General features: G+C 40.0%; 1 protein-coding gene across 1 annotated transcript; it reads left to right on the top strand.

The window, feature by feature from the left end:
- Positions 1-282: 282 nt before the first annotated feature.
- Positions 283-11,735, top strand: serpinc1 (serpin peptidase inhibitor, clade C (antithrombin), member 1). Its single transcript, XM_040048564.1, has 8 exons — positions 283-353; positions 2,780-3,140; positions 6,682-6,897; positions 7,565-7,702; positions 8,577-8,795; positions 9,376-9,550; positions 10,149-10,213; positions 10,800-11,735. The coding sequence occupies exons 2-8, from the start codon at positions 2,781-2,783 to the stop codon at positions 10,974-10,976; spliced, it is 1,350 nt and encodes a 449-aa protein (XP_039904498.1). The 5' UTR covers positions 283-353; position 2,780; the 3' UTR covers positions 10,977-11,735.
- The last annotated feature ends 143 nt before the right edge of the window (positions 11,736-11,878 follow it).

Raw genomic sequence — 11,878 nt, 5'->3', positions numbered from 1 at the left:
CATGTCAAACCTGTTTTAATTCAAATGTAACATTTTCCAAGAATTGTTTCTTAAAATATTTCATAAAATCGAATATTTAAATATGTGATTTGTGATCATAAGAAGACATTTTGTTCCAGTAGTGGTAAAGAATTTGTTTTTCTAAGGATGTTTTGTTGTGGGATGACTGCTCCAGTCGTCATTGTGTGGGCGAATGCGTCTTTCTGTTGATGGCTGCAGACTGTTCTGACTAACAGTGGATCAATGTCTCAAAGGTTGATTTGCTGTTTGTGTGCTCTGCAGGACACTGACCTGAGTTCAGCTCAAACCGCACAAATCTGCCTGTGTGAACACTCACGGCTCTACCTGGTCAAGTAAGACCCAATCTTTAATTTTATTCTTTTTCTGCTATAACAGTGAAATATGCATATGGTAGACTAGAGTAGAATATCGTGTTTGTGATGCCACACAGCAAACATGCTTTAGTGAAGGAAATGTCTCATTTTAAAAATGTTGATGATCGATCGATGATTGATAGGGAAAATGTTTCTGGTTGTTTTGAACTTTACACACTTGTGACTTTATGCTATCCTTGTATTCAGTATTGATGTTTAAAGAGTATATTGTATTTTTGTTGATCCTGGCTGCTGTTTTTAGCAAAGTTAATGCTCGACATGTTCCTGGTGTTTTGTGTTATATGAAGTTTATTGGCTTTGGGATTATTTTAGTTCTCTCTTAGATTGCGTTTTGTCTCTGTGCTAGCAGTGTTTGGAAAGTTTGTCTAAAAGAGCTGACGGTGGATAGAAGATCCAGCTTTGTACAAATGAGCAGTTGAAGATGACAAAGATGGAAGGAACTCTATTCTGTTTGTCTTGTTGTTATTCTAATAGTGTATGTTCATTCTATAAAAGACATACAAAATAATAGATCAGTGGAAAAGTTGGTATATACATCCATATATGTACATACAGTACATCAATAAACTATATTCCAATTACAGAGTCTACTACACTTCTACTACTACTACACAAAACTACAGTTCAATTAAATTTTGTTTATATAGCACCAAAGGTGAAGACCCTACAAGAATATAGAGGAAAAAAAAGAGAAAATCCCAACAATTAAATGAACCCATATAAACAACCCCTTGGTGACACTGGGAAGGAAAAACTCCCTTTTAACAGGAAGAAATCTCTGCCAGAACCAGGCTCAGAGAGGGGCAGCCATCTGCTGCGACCCATTGGGAGTGAGGGGAGGGAGACAGGACAAAGCCATGCTGTGGAAAAGAGCCAGAGATGAATAATAACTAATGACAAAAAGCAGAGTTGTGTATAAACACATAGTGAGTGAAGAAGAAACACTCCCCCAGCAACCTGACTATGGGAGGATTCAGGGTCACCTGATTGACCCCTAACTATATACTTTATCAAAAAAAGGAACATTTTAACTCAATCTTAAAAGTAGAGAGGCTGTCTGTCTCCTGAATCCAAACTGAGAGCTGGTTTTAGAGAAGAGAGGGCTAAAAGCTGAAGGCTCTGCCTCCCATTCTACTTTTATATCCCATAGGAACCACAAGTAACCCTGCAGTCTGAGAGTGAAATGCTCTATTGGGGTTATATGTAATATGAGGTCTTTTAGAAAAGATGGGACTGATTATTTAAGACCTTGTATGTGATGATAAGGATTTTAAATTTGATTCTGGATTTAACAGGGAGCCAACAAGAGAACCCAGTATGGGAGAAATATGCTCTCTCTTTCAGGACTCTTGCTGCAACATTTTAGATCAACCGAAGACTTTTCACAGAGTTTTTAGGACATCCTGATAATAATGACAAATGTGCAGCCTAGAAGGATTAAATGCACAAACTAATTTTTCAGCATCACTCTGAGACAGGATATTTCTAATTTTAAAGATGTTGTGCAAACTGAAGAAAGCAGTCCTACATATTTGTTTAATATGTGCATTGAAGGACATGTCCTGGTCAAAAACAACTCCAAGGTTCCTCAGAGTGTTACTGGAGGCCAAGATAATGCCATCCAAAGTAAGTATCTGGTTAGATACTGGTTAGACGTTTAGGGGTTTTGTCTTAATTTAGAAGCAGGAAATTAGAGTTCATCCAGGTTTTTATGTCTTTAGGATTTTCTTGCAATTAAACTAATTGGTTTGTGTTATCTGGGTTCATGGATAGATACAGTTGTTTGTCATCTGCATAGCAGTGAAAAATGCTATGCTATGCTATGCCTTTGATGTTACTGCCTAAGGGAAGCATGTTTAATGTGTACAGAATTGGTCCTAGCACTCAACCCTGTGGAACTCCATAATTAACCTTGGTGTGTGAATAAGACTCTCCATTTACATGAACAAATTGGAGTCTATTAGATAGATATGATACAAACCACTGCAACGCAGCACCTGTAATACCTGCAGCATGCTCTAATCTCTGTGACAAAATATTATGGTCAACAGTATCAAACTCTGCACTGAGGTCTAGCAGGACAAGCACAGAGATGACCCCCACTGTCAGAGGCCATAAGAAGATCATCTGTAACCTTCCCGAACTGAAACTCGTCAAATAAAACATTCCTATGCGTATGATCAGTTAGCTGTTTTACACTCTTTCAAGAGAGTTACCTACTGTTGATTTCATTCTGACTTATGAAAAATGCACTCAATTGTATGTGGTAATAAAAAGGTCTTGTGCTTGAAATTGGCAGACTTCCAATAAAAACTTAGAAAACTGAAGTCAAATGGACTGAGCTGCAATATTATAAGCTCACTTCTTGCTCGTCCTTTTTCCAGGATGAGGTTTGCCGATTGCCTGTTGGTTCTGGTGTTCCTGCCATTCCTCTCTGTTGCCATCGCTATAGACATCTGCTCTGCCAAACCCAAGGACCTCTCTCTGGAGCCATACTGTGTCTATCGCAGCCCTGAGTTCTCTGAGGGACCATCGCTGGAGCCTGAGGCAGTCCCTAACTTCACCAATCCCCGAGTATGGGAACTGTCAAAGGCCAATGGACGCTTTGGTCTGTCACTGTACAAACAGCTGGCTCTTGGCAGGAGCCCCGAGTCTAACATCTTCATGTCCCCCATCAGCGTCTCCACCGCATTCGCCATGACCAAACTCGGAGCTTGCAATGAAACGCTGAAGCAGATCATGAAGGTGAAATGCTGCATCATTGTGATCCTTTAGTTGTAGATGAAGACAACCGCACCCCCACCCCAAAGCTTTTGTCAAAATTTTCCCAAGTGCTTTTTTAACAGACAAAGGGATTTTCAATATAGCATTTTGAATCATAAATCATTTCTGTTTGCACACAATATTAAAATAATTTCAGAAAAAAACAAAATTTACCAGTATTGGTAGGTCTTAACATCCAGCTTTATGTGCATTAAAATGATCAGCGTGCTAAAACAGAGCTTTTCCCTATTTTCTAATAATAAAGCATTTCAAATAAATCATAAATCAAAACATAACTTTAATCTAAGAACACCATCTGCACAGTGAAACAGTAGTGGGAGTGTTATGCTGTGGGAATGCTTCTCTCTGTTTTGAACTGGGAATCTCATTTAGATGGGGGCAATTATAAAGAAAGGATATATGAAGATTTTGACAGAAAACGTCAAAGAATCCGTATGAAAACTGGGTCTCAGTCATTGCATTGCCTTCCAGCGCAACAACAACCCAAACATACGTCGCTCCTGGTGAAGAACTGCAGGCTGCTATCCAGCAAAAAAAGATACACGTTTGACTTTTAGCATTGCAATATGATGATGATCATGATAACATCATGATAATGATGTTATTGTGTGCAAATAGAAATAATTTATGCTTTCTGAAGGAAACTAGTATGTTGGAAATGCTATCATCTGCTCTGTTAAAAGCACACTTGGGAAATACTTTTTTTTTAAATTACATTTTCGTAGGGTGACTAATAATTCTGTCTTCACCTGTTTTAGTTTTGAAAGTTAGTCTGTCCATTTTTACACAGGACTGAAGCAATATGTTTCACGCAATATATGTGTTGACGAGTCAAAACAGCAGAAATCTTTGCAGCAGACAGACTCACACATTCAGTGAGCCGCTATATTTGCCTGAATTCAGTCTTTGAATAGAAACTAAAATCTTACCAGTGATAGCAGTTTCTGTTTGGAGTGGTTCAGGTGGGTTGTCTATCAATCGGAACGTCGGTGAATCAGTCCTTTATTCTACAGTCCACGTGTTGAAGTGTCCTTGGGCAAGATACCCCTCAGTTCCCCTATTCATTGGAGTGTGTCTCTGAATTTTAGATAAAAGTGCTTAAGTATAGATAAAAGCACTGCATGAATGTGTGTATGTGATTGAGTGAATGAGACTTGTATTAGAATATCCTTTGAGGGGTCACAATTGAGTAGAAAGGAGCAATATAAGTACCAGTCCATTTACCACTGGCACCACATACCCATGGCATTATGGGACAGTCTGCTTCAGATCATGAGCTGTTTCTCTCCTTCTTTATAATGTTTTCTTTCCATCATTCTGGTACCAGTTCATCCTGGTTTCTTCTGTCTGCCTTTATGGGAGAGGACCGTAGAGAGGACCGTCCTCATTCGCCCTCTTAACTCACACGTGAACAAGACCCCAGGATACTTACTTACATACTAGAGAGTATGAAAAGTATGGCGATAGCGAGTGTGAGTGTAGGAAATGGTCTGGGGGTTTAATCGAACCCAGGGTCCCACACTTAACCAGGGGAGATACCAAAAAGTATTCTTGACTCTTGGGTTTTCGTGGTCTTCTAGGCTTTTTGGTGTTACTGAGCTGGCCAGAGCATGCCTTTTTAAGCACGTGACTGTTTATTTGGCAACCTGTAGAGCTTTTGCTATCTTTCAGATATCTTTCAGACCACATATCGAAAGTTTCAATTTAAAACTATGAAATGGAAGTTTAGCACTTGGTATCAACTCCAGGTTTTACAATCTGCCTAGTTTTATCATGCAATACCAGGGGAAGAGGTCTTGCTGGGCCATGAAAATGCTTTTCATTAAACTGTCCAATAACTTTTGAGCCTGTAAAAATTCAGGGAGTATGCATAAAAATGGTTGTAATTCACAAACAGTTAATTCACAGTTAATTGACCTACTTGAATTAAAGCTGAAAGTCTGCACTACAATCATATCTTGATTGTTTATTTAAAAGGGTTGTACATGGCCTGGTAGACGAAGCACCTCACGCAAGAGATGCATCCTAGTCAGATACCCAAACTACCTCACCTAGCTCCTTTTAATGTGGGAGAATAGCAGCTGTACTCGGAGTCCCTCCAAACTTTCTGAACTATAAGAGAAAGGCCAGCCAATCTTCAGAGAAAACTAATTTTGGCAGTTTGTATCCATGATCTCATTCTTTCAGTCACTATCCAGAGCTCATTACCATAGATGAGGATGGGGACGTAAATCGCTTTTACACTCACACACCACAACATACCTGTACAGCTTCAGCATTAGTGCAGAAGCAGCCACAAACCATCCCCAATCTCCCCTCTCCACTCACTTTTGAACAAGACCCGAAAGATACTTGCTTAGATACTTGAGGTGGCAATTTGTTCCTGATCTGGAGTGAGAGCTTCACCCTTTTCCAGCTGAGAATCGTGCCCTAAGACGTGGGAGGTGTAATATATCTACGTCAATCCTGAAAGCCAGAGACTATATTCTGAGACCGCCAAAGCCTTTCACCATTTGGTAATACTTAGAAATTCTGTCCATAAAAAAATGAACAGAAGTTGTGACAAAGACAAAGCTGGAAAAAGTTCAACACTCATCAGGAACAAGACCATCTTACTGACAGCAATGAGGACTTTCTGTGGCACCTCCCACAGGATCCCATGAGACACAGTCGAAGGTCTCCTCCGACTCCACAAAGCACATGAAAATGGGTTTTTCATGCATTTTCGAATATTCTTAAAAGGATAACAAGCTGCTCCAGCATCTCAAGACTGTGAGAAAAACTTTCAGTTAAGTTAGTAAATTTTATTTATATAGCTCAACCACACCAGGGACCTGCAACTGTGACTTCACCCCCAGTAATCACACTCATCCTCAGCCTCTGCTTATCCTAGGGCTTCTGATGCTCCCAGTGCACACTCACATACATTCATACAATTACTTTTTTCTGTACCTAAGCACTTTTAACCCAACATTCACACACTTACACTCTGATGGATGCACTGGGGGCCACTCGAGGTTCAGTGTCATGCCCAAGGATATTTTGCCATGCAGGCTGGAGGAGCCAGGGATCAAATCCCTTTCTTGTTAGTAGATAACTAACAAGAAACGGGGCGATCGTGGCTCAAGAGTTGGGTGTTCGTCTTGTAATCGGAAGGTTGCTGGTTCGAGCCCCGGCTCGGACAGTCTCGGTCGTTGTGTCCTTGGGCAAGATACTTCACCTACCGCCTACTGGTGTTGGCCAGAGGGGCCGATGGTGCGATATGGCAGCCTCGCCTCTGTCAGTCTGCCCCAGGGCAGCTGTGGCTACAACTGTAGCTTGCTTCACCAGTGTGTGAATGTGAGAGTGAATGAATAGTGGTATTGTAAAGCGCTTTGAGGGGTCCTGAAAAGCGCTATATAAATGCAATCCATTATTATTATTATTATTATAACTCCCTCTACCCCCAGAGCCACAGCTATCCCAATTTTGTAGCTCAAAATAAACTTTTGATTTTCTGCAGGTATTTGAGTTTGATACCATCAAAGAAAAGACATCGGATCAGGTCCATTTCTTCTTTGCCAAACTCAACTGCCGTCTGTACAGAAAGAAGGATGAAACCACTGAACTAATATCTGCCAACCGACTGTTTGGAGACAAATCATTAACCTTCAACGAGACATACCAGAACATTAGCGAGACAGTGTACGGAGCCAAACTGCTGCCTCTCAACTTCAAGGTAAAAATGAAAAGAACTCAATTTGAGACAACTTTGAACTCTGGAGCCTAGAATTTATGATGCTGCCAAATATGAATAATAATAATAGTCAAAGAATCGACATCCTACAGTAGCCCAGAGTAGAGTGGTTGGTCGTTATGGCCTTTGTCTTTTCTTCAGGTTGATTTTTGAGAGGTCAAACGCTTCGAGGTTTGATTTCGACCACACCGACTTACGACAGCTGTCGAGTTTCCAGAAAGCCAGTCGCACAAATACAAACAGTTTATACTGATGAGATGATTAACTGAACCAGCAAGCCTGGAAGCCTGGATCCCCCAGTGTAGCAAATATATTCACACTGTAAGCTTATAAAGATAGTGGGTGGACCTTTATATTGTATCAATATATAGTATATATGTGAACTATTTAGTTTGAACATCTGGATACTTTAAAATTCAGGAAAGTCAGGCTTAGAAAAAAACTTTGTACTGATTAGGATTGGGAGTGGTGTGAAACAGAAACTGCCTCGCTCAGTTTAAGGTATACGGCACCTTTACATAGTTAACATTAAAATCCCATTTTCCTTAAATCTCTAGGGAGGCTGAGATTGCAAATTTAGCATTATTCACAAAAGGGCATTGATCTGTCTTACACCAGTTATACTGATAACCTTGTGTCTGTGGTGTAGGAGAACCCAGAGAACGCACGGGTCACCATCAATAACTGGATTTCCAACAAGACAGAGAACCGAATACAGGACACGCTGCCAGCTGGGTCCCTGGATCGCACCACAGTCCTGGTGCTTGTGAACACCATCTACTTTAAGGTACTTGAATACCAAATACTGCAGCTCAAACTAAATTATTTTTGTCTGCATGCTCCATACATCATTATTGCAGGGTTTGTACCTGTAAAGTGCCTTGAGGCAGCTGTCATTGTGATTTGGTGCTATATGAATGCTGCAATTTGATCAAAATGTAAAAAGTTCTTCCTTGTTTTTACACTTTCTAATATCCTTATAGAAAGTAACTAGAAAGGAATATTTATATGTTAGTCAGGACCATCATCTCAAAACATGGAATTCTAATGGAAATATCGCTGCATTTCCTAAAATCCATATTACATTTTTTTCTCACTCTAAAACACCTTACCCATTGAAACTTTGTATTTTAAGATTAAGATCTGAGATTGAAATAAGGTTTTTAAAGATGTAAAACAACAGGAATTTAATCTCTGGGCAACACATTGGTGCAGTGCTTGGATTAGTGGTTGATGGGCGTGTTATAGCTTCCACTTTCTTGAGTCTGCTTATGTCTCAGTGAGTAAATTTCATGTAGTGAGGATAAGGCACGCTCCAGTTCAGTCTATGAACCAGCTTTTTCTTTTTGGACGTGTACTTTATTTGATTTAGTGAAGTTACGAAGCCTTTTAAGTGGTTTTTGAACCCTCCTAATGTTTTCAGTACAGCCACATACATTTTCAGCTACAGGCACAGAACGCTAAATCGTTGGGGGTGATGGTATGGAGGGAAACACACAGCATAATTGCTTTCTCTAAACTCTCAGTATCAGTATCAAGGGATATGCATTCATTAAACATGGGTCAGGGGTCAGGTGGGAACGTCAGAATTGTCAGACTTGGAGTGAGCCAACAGGGAGCTTGTATAATATAAGAAAGTGAGCACACTTTCTGCCTCTTAGGGTCAGTGGAAGAACAAGTTTGATAAAGACCAGGTGTTCAACACAGACTTCCATGTCAGTGAGAGTCGCACCTGCTCCGTCAACATGATGTACCAGCAGACCAAGTTCAGGTACAAGTATTTCCCTGATGATCATGTGCAGCTGCTGGAGATGCCATATCGTGGAGACGACATCACCATGGTGATCATCCTGCCAAGCAGAGACACCACACTCAGTCAGGTAACCCGTCTGTGTTTTCAGCTCATCTTGTCTACTGTTTATAATTATGTTTCAGTTATAAAGGACTTAGAAAAATACAACCATAACATTTTCTGTCCCTTTCACACAACATGGAAAAGAGCAGTTTAAAAATGATAAGATAATTATAATTGCTATCAGACCTACACTGATGCTGCTTATTATTGTTTTTAACGAAACTTTTGGGCTCTTTTGCCTTCATTGAATAGTACAGTGAAGACACATAGGAAAGCAGGGAGAAAGCAAATGGGGAAAGACACACAATTAGTGGCCTCAGGTCAGAATTGAACCAGGGCCCCTGCTACTCCTACTAGTTATTTCACACTTAAAGTGGCCATAATACTAATTAAAAAGGAATCATTATTACATTAAGCAGAAATGCAGAATGTAAATAACAAATAAAAACTTTTGGTCTTTTGTCCTGCTACTTTTTCTTTATTCTTGAACTACAGAAAAAATGCCTTTTTAAAGATATGTAGTAATTTAAGAGTCAAATGTTGACTGGTGCATATTTCATTGCTGTTGTACTTCACCTCTGTGCTATGTGTACTTGTTTGTTGAGGTGGAGGAGACTCTGGACCTGGCAAAACTGAACAGTTGGTTGGATCAGATAAAGGAAACAACTGTCTCTGTTGAGGTCCCTCGCTTTAAGGTGGAGCACAGCTTCAGCTTGAAGGAGAAGCTTAAGGAAATGGGATTGACTGACCTGTTCAGCTCTGACAAGGCCAGCCTGCCAGGTACTTAAACCTGAACTTTGGATCTCAGTCCAAAGTTCACATCAACTGAATTAAAAGTGAATTTGAGTATTATTTTTGATTATATCATTACATACTCAAATATAATTGTTATACATGTTATTCAATTATATTTGGTCAATCTGGTCAAACATGATACATTTGGTCCAAACATTTAACAGTCTGAACATGTTTGGAATTTGGGGAAACCTGCAGTCAGCGGAGACTCAAGAAGTCACTTGGATGAGTGACGAAACATTTCTCCCACTGAAAACGCTACGTCCAGATGAACAGAATCAACTTTGGGGGATTTACTTACCTGGATGATTGAGCATGCATCAAGACGAAAGGAAGACTCTCTCCAAAGACCAAATTATATTATTTACTGAAGATTCATGTCATTTAAATCAGGTTTTGATGCAAACATAAATGGAGGAGACCCTGCAGCATGGTGTGTTTTCATGGTTTCTAAGTGGTCTGCGTTTTTATTCTGAATATAGAAGGGAAGCAGAAAAGGTCAACTTGACCTGTTGTTGGTTTTGATTATGGCAGTTATAAATGAACAGTTAAGAAAAACCACAAAATTCCTTCTGTGTTTCAGGGATGCTGGAGGATAGCAACTTTGGCCTCTACATCTCAGATGCCTTCCATAAAGCTTTCCTGGAGGTCAGTCAAATACTATCTACATCACTTAGAGCATGTTTTACATTATACAAGTCCTTTTTTCCAAGTGTGGGTCGGGACCATTGACTGTATTCGAATGATCAGCGTAGCTTCCAGGTCTGAGAAGCAAAGCCAATGCAGAAGTATAAAAAGAAATTGTTTTCCTATGAGCTTGCAGGTTTTCTTGGTTATTTCAGTCCTGAGATGGTAAAAAACATGACAAACTGGTGGGTGATGGCTACATACGTTTCTACATACTATGATCAGGACTAAGGGGTGAGGGGTGCTTCTGTAATGAAAGACCACATTTGAGTGGTAGTGTTTCCATTTTAAATGTTTTTTTTATTTTATTTTTTTTAACGATTTGTCTCGAATTTCCAGACCTTTTTTGGAAAAAATGTTTTTCCCTTAAATGTTATTTTGGGCCTTTTTTTGTATATAATTTCGTTTGGTATTAAAACATAAACATCTAAATCCATATTGGTATCCTGACAGTTGATATAAATTCAGAGAGATGCATTTATACGAGTTCATCTCTCAGACACAGGTTTTAATTTTAGTTAATAAGCAACTGTGTGTGCTGTTGCAGGTGAATGAGGAGGGCAGTGAGGCAGCAGCAGCCACCGCTGTGGTAGCCGTTGGACGCTCCTTCAATCCGTACAGGGAGGTTTTTACAGCCGACCGGCCGTTTCTGCTGCTCATCAGAGAGTCCATCATCAACACACTGCTATTCACCGGCCGTGTGGCTGATCCCTGCAACCAATAAAACCCTACACATGAAGCGATCACTGCTTTGTTAAAAGCCGCAAATCGTAAAAATATAGTAATAAATATTTCAAAATGTAAATATACTGCATAACAATTCGGCACTGTGCTGTATGATGTGGAGCTAATGCAAACTTCATTTTACAACATTATACACTACACACTCAAGAGTGGGGTTTTTGATTTTTAACCAAAGTTTTAGACGTTTGTTCTGAACTTCAACTTCATTTCATTTAATTCCATCCATCCATCTGCGGTGGCAGCAGCCTAAGCAGAGAAGCACAGTCCTCCCTCTCATCAGCCACTTCCTCCAGCTTGTCCGGGGGAACACCAAGGCGTTCCCAGGCCAGCCCGCTGGTGTATGGTGCCTTGGTGCTTCTCCCTCATTTCCCAACAACACGTCACAGCAGTTAGATTTATCCAAGCTTGGGACCGGCACCGGGAATCCACTAGCTGATCACCCCTGACGATGGGTTCATGTCTCCTCTTCCCGGTCTCAAATCAGCGATCAGGGTGACTTAGAAAAGATGCAGCTTTCAAAAGTGTTTCCACAGTAAATGATTTAAGTAAATAAATGCAAAACAAATGAAATAACAGTGTTGCTGAATATCTCTGCCTTGAGATACTCACCGTGGCTTCAGATGAAAAAGAACTGAACATGAAAAGAGACCACATGAAGGACAAGAAGCATCTGCCCTGTCAGCCCGAACTCAGCTTACTGAAAACCATCCAGATTCTCCACAAGGACTGGAAAAAAAAACCCCATCCACACCTGACAGAGTGCCAAGAAACGAGAGGATTTACATCCAATAACTTAAAATATTAAAGAGCAGAAAATCTTAACGCATTAAAATACTTTAATTCTGAGCGTTTTGCTGCAATAACAACAAACTTTTTTTTATT

This window comes from Simochromis diagramma, unplaced genomic scaffold, assembly GCF_900408965.1.
Source record: "Simochromis diagramma unplaced genomic scaffold, fSimDia1.1 OVJJ01000557.1, whole genome shotgun sequence".
Taxonomy (NCBI): domain Eukaryota; kingdom Metazoa; phylum Chordata; class Actinopteri; order Cichliformes; family Cichlidae; genus Simochromis; species Simochromis diagramma.
Note: the sequence above shows the minus strand (reverse complement) of the source record. Positions and strands in the feature narration are given on the sequence as shown.

Bases quoted from the DNA above. Each gene is read 5' to 3' on its own strand.
- serpinc1 (XM_040048564.1), top strand. From the start codon at position 2,781: ATGAGGTTTGCCGATTGCCTGTTGGTTCTGGTGTTCCTGCCATTCCTC. The intron at 3,141-6,681 runs GTGAAATGCTGC...GATTTTCTGCAG, and splicing joins CGCTGAAGCAGATCATGAAG to GTATTTGAGTTTGATACCAT. The intron at 8,796-9,375 runs GTAACCCGTCTG...TTGTTTGTTGAG, and splicing joins GAGACACCACACTCAGTCAG to GTGGAGGAGACTCTGGACCT.